General features: G+C 55.0%; 1 protein-coding gene across 1 annotated transcript; it reads left to right on the top strand.

Moving 5' to 3' along the window:
- The first annotated feature begins 437 nt into the window (after positions 1 to 437).
- LOC123103961 (heat stress transcription factor B-4c) lies at positions 438 to 2,279 on the top strand. Its single transcript, XM_044525667.1, has 2 exons — positions 438 to 965; positions 1,072 to 2,279. Exons 1-2 carry the CDS (start codon positions 711 to 713, stop codon positions 1,981 to 1,983), a joined length of 1,167 nt encoding a protein of 388 aa, XP_044381602.1. The 5' UTR covers positions 438 to 710; the 3' UTR covers positions 1,984 to 2,279.
- Positions 2,280 to 8,503: the final 6,224 nt, after the last annotated feature.

Below are 8,503 nucleotides of genomic sequence, written 5' to 3'. Positions count from 1 at the left end.
CCCTTTGTTTCTTTTTACTCCGTATATATTCTTTTTTTTGCGGGGATTTTACTCCGTATATTCGATTTGTCATAAGTCAAATTTTCTAATGTTTGACCAAATATACATTAAAAAATACCAACATCTACAAAAGAAATCGAGGGTTTGACTTTAGACAAACCTCGATATGTAGAGTAAAAAGAAACGAAGTGAGTATTTTGAAGATGGAAAGGGTTAAAATTTAAAAGAGGCCGCAAAAGATCCGCGAGTAAACCGAGAAAACAAACGGAGCGAGGGCAGTGGCTGGCGGAAGTGTCACGGGCGTGCCTTGAAAGTTGGATCTCAAGACGGAACTCCCGATCCCTCCCTCCGAAGCGAAACACCCAGACAGACATACAGACGCAGCGACGACACATATTCCCTCCCACCACCCCCACCGCCCACTCCTCCCCCGCCCCAGCCACCGCGCACGCTCCCCGAGGCAGACCCACTCGCCCGCCTCTCTCCCTTCCTCCCTTCCTTCTTCCCTCCGTATTCACCAGTCACCACCACCCTGGTGGTTAAAGCCAGAGCCACCACCTCAAACTCACACCCCGAGTTAGAGTTAAAACCCCGAGCCGAGCTTCCCTAGTCCTGGTAGTGGAGTGGTTTAGAAACCTCCGCCGACTCTTCCTCCAACTGTTTCAGTGCAGTAGGCCCTCTAGCCCGGCGGGTGAGCGGGAGCGCGCGCGATGGAGCGGTGCGGGAGCTGGTCCGAGTCCGACGCCGCGGCGCAGGCGGCAGCGCAGAAGGCCGTGCCGGCGCCGTTCCTGACCAAGACGTACCAGCTCGTCGACGACCCCGCCACCGACCACATCGTCTCCTGGGGCGACGACCGGGTCTCCACCTTCGTCGTCTGGCGCCCGCCGGAGTTCGCCCGCGACATCCTCCCCAACTACTTCAAGCACAACAACTTCTCCTCCTTCGTCCGCCAGCTCAACACCTACGTAAGCGCCCGCCGCCGTTTCCGCTTCTGTTTCTTGGCTGGTTGGGTTCACGACGCATGCATGGAACGGTGGCTGACTGACGGGGTGTGGCAATGTCGCAATGCAGGGGTTCCGCAAGGTCGTGCCGGAGCGGTGGGAGTTCGCCAACGAGTTCTTCCGCAAGGGGGAGAAGCAGCTGCTCTGCGAGATCCACCGCCGGAAGACGTCCGGGTCCACCACGTCGTCGTCCCCGCCGCCCTTCTTCGCGCCCCCGCACTTCCCGCTGTTCCACCCGGGCGTTTCGGTCGCGCATCACCACCAGCAGTTCGTGGGCGAGGACGGGGCAATGGCGGCGCACGCTGGCATGGGCGTCCCGTTCATGCAGCCGCATTGGCGCGACCAGGGCGCGCCTCGGCTGCTGGCGCTGGGCGGCCCCGCCGCGCCCTCGCCGGGGGCGGACGGCAACGGCCGCGCGTCCAGCGCGGCGGTGCTGATGGACGAGAACGAGCGGCTGCGGCGCAGCAACACGGCGCTGCTGCAGGAGCTGTCCCACATGCGCAAGCTCTACAACGACATCATCTACTTCGTGCAGAACCACGTGCGCCCCGTGGCGCCCAGCCCGGCTGCGGCCACGTTCCTCCAGGGCCTCGGCAATGGCATGCAGCCGCGCAAGATGCCGCCGGCCAGCACCGGCGCCGGGAACGGGCTCAACACCTCCGGCGGGAGCACGACGTCCAGCAGCTCCCTGACCATCGCCGACGAGCTCTCGCCTCCGCCCAACCACCTCTCCGCGGAGAAGAGCGGCGGAGAGGCCGGCAGCAGCAGCGCGGCTCTGTCGGCGCCCACGAAGCTGTTCGGCGTGCACCTCAGCGCCGCCCCGGTCGGCGCGGGGAGCAAGAGACCGCCTTCCCCCGAGGAGGAGCTGCCGTCCACGCCCCCTGCCACGAAGGCCCGGCTGGCGCTCGAGAACGACGACCTGAGCCTGTCCGTGGCGCCGCCGTCGCAGCCTTGCGCCGCCTCGTCTCCAGCTAGGAGTTAGCTAGCTACATAGCTAGTTAGTATTAGCTCACTCACCTAGCAAGCAAGCAAGCAAGCAGGGTAGCATCCGCGTTGCTGCATGCAACCGCGGACCATTTTGCTGTGTTCTAATCCGACCGACGTGTTCCGTTTCCTACTACTGTAGACCAGTTGTTAGTTTGTTGCTCCCTCCCTCCTAAAGTTAGCCAGTGCTTAGCTTAGCTAGGGTTCTGTCTGTAGACTCTAATCGCCCAGCACTCAGAGCAAGTGCCATCATGTGCCCGAACTAATCGAAGCCAATCCGGTGTTTTTTGTACAGTACTGCTCTGAATCTGATAACCAGTTTGTAGTAGCAAGCAGCAGATGAACTGTGGCGCCGCTGATGGCAAATCTTTTGTTTGCACGGCAAGTCCGGGAAGTCAGCAGCATCCTCGATTTAAAATCGCTTTCTTTGGTTGCCTTTGCCTTTTGCGTGCGCTCGGCGAGTCAAAGATGGGGAAAGGCTGTTGCCTGTTGCATTGCAGCCATTGCGGCAGGCTCGAGCCCATTGGTCACACGCACACACGCACACACAGGTCGTAGCTCACCGAGCGAGTCTCGCTTGTTTCTCGGGTTTCCCGGGCATGCATTCCGCTAGCCCTAGGTTGCAGCCTACGCCCCCCCCCCCTCCCCCAAAAAAAACTACGCCCTCCATTCCAAATTAATTAATCTTCTAGTTTTGTCATGAATTGATTGATCTCTATATTTTACAAAGTCTATATACAAATATGCTAAAATCTAAAACATTAAACATATCTAAGATGGAAATATTTTTTTATCATGGATCATGTGAGGCTAATTTGGTGTTGTATACATTCATATGTTTGTATAGGCTTAGTCAAACTTAGTTTTATGACCTAGGACAAAAGTATAACTATTTCGTTCGTAATGGAGGGAGTATTACATTTTCACAATAGTGATTTCCAAAATCTATATTATACCTGCCCGCCGCTTCTGACGTGAGACAAATCTTTCGTGCCTCGACCTCCTGGACACTTGGTGACGGCAATAAGTGCCGCTTTTGGATTGACCCCTGGCTCGACGGTTCCTCCATCGTCGAGATTGCTCCCGTCCTTGTTGCCCTTGTTCCTAAGCGACGCCATTCTCGCCAGCTGGTCTCTGAGGCAATCCCTCGCAGGTCCTGGATCGGCGACATCCAAGGGGCCCTGGGGGTGGAGTCCACCATCCAGTACGTGGATATCTGGCGGCGCCTCAGTGGCATCTCGCTCCAAAACTCATCAGACTCCATCCGCTGGAAATGGACTGAGAGCGGCACTTACTCCGCCAAGTCCTGCTACCTCGCGCTCTTCCATGGTTCTATTGTTTCCCGGCTTGGAGCCTCACTTGGAAGCCCTGGGTGTCGTGGATCTAAGACTGACAGTAGAATGTGGGGTAGGTATGAGGAGGCAAGATCCTAGCTATGGAGTAGTTGTACACACGAGTTTTACGAGTTCAGGCCCTTCTCGGAGGAAGTAACAACCCTACGTCTCGGTGCCCTGAGGTGGTCGACTGAATTATATGTGTGTGTGTGTTTACAAAAGTGTGAACCCTTATCCCAAAGGAAGGGGGTGGCTTACATAGAGTGCGCCAGGACCCCAGCTCCCCTCCGTTACACAGGGTTCAATGTTCATAAAGGTGGGGCCTTACTGGTAACATCTACAATAAAGTGTTATAAATGATCATAATGCTATGGTTTAAGTCACGACCGTTGCAGAGTGGAGGGCTTCTCGTCTTCAAGGTGGTCGAGTGTCTTCAAGGAAGTCGAGTGAGCACATCTTCATGGTCGAGTGGATGATGTTTTCTCTTCGACTGCTTCTGATTCTTTGTAAAGATGTCCTTGGGGAGGGTATGCTGGACAGGTCCATGACCCTACCCTAGGTACATAGCTTCATCATTAGCCCCCGAATGGATCAGGATTTGAGTGAGGAAGGGGTTGAGAACACTTCTGACCCACTCTTTGTGCTATGAATATGTCTGGTCCTGAAACAATGAGTTGAGGAGACAACGTCGACTCCTTTCTCAGTCGCCTTGGTCCATTCTTGGTTGTTGTCGAGTGAACTTTCATGGTTGAATTCCGAGTGATGATGTAGAGGGTGTTTGTCTTCAGTCTGACAGGTTGTTCCGCTCTCCGCGGATCTCGCGGGATTCGAATTTTGGGAAGCGCGCCAGACAGGAGGAAACGAGGTTATCGGGACGGGTTAGGTAAGTCTCCTCGATCCCCGTGCCACCTTTTTCGCCACGTACTGCGCGCGCGACTGTTGCGGGATTTGTTTAGATCGCTTGGGTCCACTAGTCAGCCACTTGGTGGAAGGCCTTATAAAAGGTCTCGGGCCAGGCCTCTGCTCCGCACGCCCCCATTCTCTCTTCTCTTTCTCCCGATCTCTCCGCCACTCTCGATTCCGCCTCGTCGTCGGACCTCCGCTCGAGCTCAATCTGCCACCATGGGGAAGGATAAGACGGCGGCACTGGAACGCGCGAAGAAGGCGACCGCGAAGGCGAAGGGCAAGCGGACCAGCCGGGGCGGATCCTCGTCGAGGTCCGGCCTGCCGGCGGGCTGGATCCAGGGCGACTGGATCCGCTCGGCAATCACGCAGGACGACCTCGATGACCTGGTGGACGGGGGATTGATCCCCCACAAGTCGGCTCGGCTCCCGAGGGACGAAACCGAGCCGCAGCCTAGAGAGGGTGAGTGTGTCCTCCTAGCAACCCACGTAGATCACGGATTCTCACTGCCTCCCCACCCTTTCTTCCGGGTTTTTTTGAACTTCTTTGGGGCTCAGCTCCACCATTTCACTCCAAACACCATAGTCTATCTGGCCCTTTCGTGTCCATGTGCGAAAACTTCTTGGGCTGTCGACCACACTGGGGGCTTTCCAAACACATCTTCACTTGCCGCTCCCAGTCGGTTAAAAAGGCCAAGTCGAGTGACGAGAGGACGCGGGTGATCCAGATGTGCGGTGGTCTGAGGATCCGGATGAGGAGCAAGAGTACTTTCCCAGCGATGATCCTTCCTGACTTGGTCCGGGGCTGGCAGTCGACTTGGTTTTACTACAAGGATCAGCCAACCCCTGGCTAGTCGAATAGACTTCCTCCTTTTTCCTTGGCTCGAGTGGAGAAGCCTGCTCCCCTGAAGGTAGTTCCAGAAGAGAAGGCGCAGGTCAAGGAGCTGGTTGAACGGGTCGTCCAGCTTGTCCGCGACGGAGTGACCGGGATGGATCTGCTGGAGGTCTTTCTCGGTCGACGCATCCAACCTCTTCAGGCGCGCGATCATCCGATGTGGATGTACTCTGGGCTCGAGGATACCACTCGGATCCACCCGGAGGAGGTCAGCGAGGATATCTTGGAGAACTGGTTGAGGGGAATCACTGGCAACAAAGACAACCCTCGGGGATCCAGGAGGGTGATTCCATTGGACAACTCGTGCCAGCCGGAGCAGGTATATTTCTGTTTTATCAAGTATCTTTCCGATTCACCACGTGATGTCCTGTTTGTGGTCGACTGAATGTCTTTTGATTGTTATCCTTTCAGGCCCTCATTGAAATGTACTCGATGCCCAACAGAGTGCAGGACCCCGACGCTGAAGAAGAAGGGAGCGGGGGCGAGAGCGGCGAGGAGCATTTGGAAGCCAAGGAGGACGAGCAGAGTGATGAATCGACCGATGAGGAAGAAGTCGACTCGCCTCCTCACAGGGAGAGGAGGTCCAAGCACACTCATGACCCGGCACGCGCTCCGAACTTGGTGGCTGCACCGATCGGGCAATCCTCGAAGCGCCCCAGGATGTCTTCCCCGACACCGACTGAGAAGCCTCCAAAGCAATCCAAGGTCGCGCCGCTTCCAGCGCCGGAAGTGTCAAAAGCCATCTCTTCCAAACCGCCCAAAGCTTTGCCTCGGATCAAAGTGACCGTTCCTACTATCTCCGGGTAACCATCTGACTTGTCCTTTATGTGGATTCGATTAACTGGGTATAACCGATTGAATGCGGGCCTTTGTAGTGCTGCTACGTCAGGGAGCTCTTCATACCAGTACCGGGACGAGGAGGATGCGGTAACCTCTAACCCAGGTATGAACTCTTGCGATTTCGATTCTTGATCCTTTTAGGGTCGAGTGGTTCACTTAGGGTCGAATGTTCTGTCTTGCAGCTCCACCCAATATCATTGACCTTCCGGACGACGACGAAGATGTGGCTCCTAAGCTTAGGAAGAGCAAGAAGGTAATAGCTGGTAGGGTGGCTCGGCAGGAACCAACTGCAACGCCTCACGTCTGTCAAGCTGAAGATGCGGGCAGGGCCGCTGTGACGTTCGCTGCACCCTTGCCGAGTGGGCATCCCACGCGGTTGACCGCGCCTGTGGTTCCTTCAACTATCCAACTCCACACCACGGAGCCTCAAGCAGCTGCACCTGGGTCGTCTGCACATTTTTTCACCAGCTACCCCGTCCCAGACAACCAGTCGGAAGCGGCTGCGAAAGCCATCCGACATGCTGATATGATGATGGAGCGGGTGAAGATAGTGCACGAGAGCAGTCAGGCTGCCTACGACGCTAGTGCCGCTCTTCGGGCCAACGTCCAGGTGACTAGACTTTCCGACTGTTTTTGTTCTCAAAAAATCTTCTTCTGCACAATCTCCTGTTGTTCGCGTTGAAATAGAGCACCCACTGGGTGTTGCTATCGTTTTTGGTAGTTTCGCTCTTCCACTCGGTCTGGGCGAGTGGGATCAGAACCGGTGGGGGCACGCCAAGTGCACCCACTGGGTGTAGTCCCCGAGACCGCGGTCGACTGCTGGCAGTCGACTCTGGTCTGAGTTCTTCTTTTCTTGACGGCGCAATTGTTCTTTCTCTCTCTCTCTTTTACTCCTTGCACTCGACTCTGGCGGGCCGGGCAAGTGGGATTAGAACCGGTGGGGGCACACCAAGTGCACCCACTGGGTGTAGTCCCCGAGACCGCGGTCGACTGCTGGCAGTCGACTGGGGCCTGAACAGCTTGTTGTCCACTTCTTTAGGTTTTATTCACTCGAAAATGAACTGCTTTCGAACCTATCGATTGACCTGTCTCTTGCCTCCTGTAGAAGTCTTGTACTCTTATCTCCAAGTTTGCCGAACTCGAAGAGAAGCAGAGGCAACTCAACTTAGACTTGGAATTGGCTCAGCAAAATCTGAAAAAAGCTCAAGACGAGGCCGCTGGTATGGAAGGTAACTGATTGCCGACTGAATTTCAATATATCTCTTTGATCTCTTTTTTGATTCGACTATTTCTTTTGCAGAGAAAATGAAGTTGGCTCTGGACAAGAAGGACTCGAACGTCGCCGTCGCGCAAAAAGCAGCCCAAGACAAAACCGCTCTCGCAGACAAGAAGCTTGCTTCAGTCGGAACGCTTGAAGGAGAGGTGACTAGACTGACATCTTGTCTTAATGAAGCTAACCACGAAGTGACCAACCTGAAGAAGGATAAGGTCGCCCTGAACGAAAAGTTGGATTCTGCGATCCGCAAGAGGAACGACACAAAAGCTTATCTGAGGACCCTCACCAAGAAGCTTTATCTCGTGCTGGGAGGTATTTCTTTTAATCCGACTGTGTTGATGCTTGCCATTGGATTTTGCTCGGTTGATTGAACTGACTTTTGGCTGCAGAACTTTGTCAAGACTTTGACAAAGAAACTGGAAGGGTCGAGACGGGCCTGGACCCTATCGCTTCCCTGGTCTGCGACAAAACTGTGATGAACGTGCTCCGACTATAGTCCCGTATCGCCAGCGCCACAAGCTACCTCGCACGCCTGAAGGAGGTTGTCTCTCGAATCGACTCGACGCTTTGGCCGGAGGCAACGCTTCAGAATGATCTGGAATCTCTGATGACTCGACTGAACGAGATCCCTGACCGAGTGCAAGAATGGAAGAAATCCTCCGCCCGGTGTGGTGCTGACGCGGCGCTGTCCCTGGTGCGAGTCCATTGCAAGGAGGTTCGTGAAGACAAGCTGGCTGCGATCAAAGTTGCTAACACCAAAAAGCACGACTTCCAGTCCTTCATGGAGACTTTCATTGCTGCCGCTACTCGGGTCGCTGATGGGATCGATCTGGACTCATTCGTGGAGCCTGCCAGTCCTCCTCCGGTTGAGTGAACAATCTTATGAAACTTGGATACACTTTAAGTTTGCCTCGGAATGCCGAGTGGTTTCTGTAACCGTTAAACTCCTTCGGGCTTGGTGCCCGAGTACTTTTGATTCGCTGCTTGGAACCTTTTAGTATTTATCTGAATTTGGTTTATCTCCGAATGTACTTGTGTTTGCCTTTGGATGGACTTTGCTTGTTGCACCTCTCCGTCCTTGCGGATAGGGATGGAGCGGACGTTGTATTTGTGCCGCAGCTCCGAAGAAGAAGGTTGCAGTCGACCCGCACCTCGTCATCCTTGCGGATAGGGATGGAGCGGACGTTGTATTTGTGCCACAGCTCCGAAGAAGAAGGTTGTAGTCGACCTGCACCTCGTCGTCCTTGCAGATAGGGGTGGAGCGGACGTT

Source organism: Triticum aestivum, chromosome 5A (assembly GCF_018294505.1).
Source record: "Triticum aestivum cultivar Chinese Spring chromosome 5A, IWGSC CS RefSeq v2.1, whole genome shotgun sequence".
NCBI lineage: Eukaryota > Viridiplantae > Streptophyta > Magnoliopsida > Poales > Poaceae > Triticum > Triticum aestivum.
Note: the sequence above shows the minus strand (reverse complement) of the source record. Positions and strands in the feature narration are given on the sequence as shown.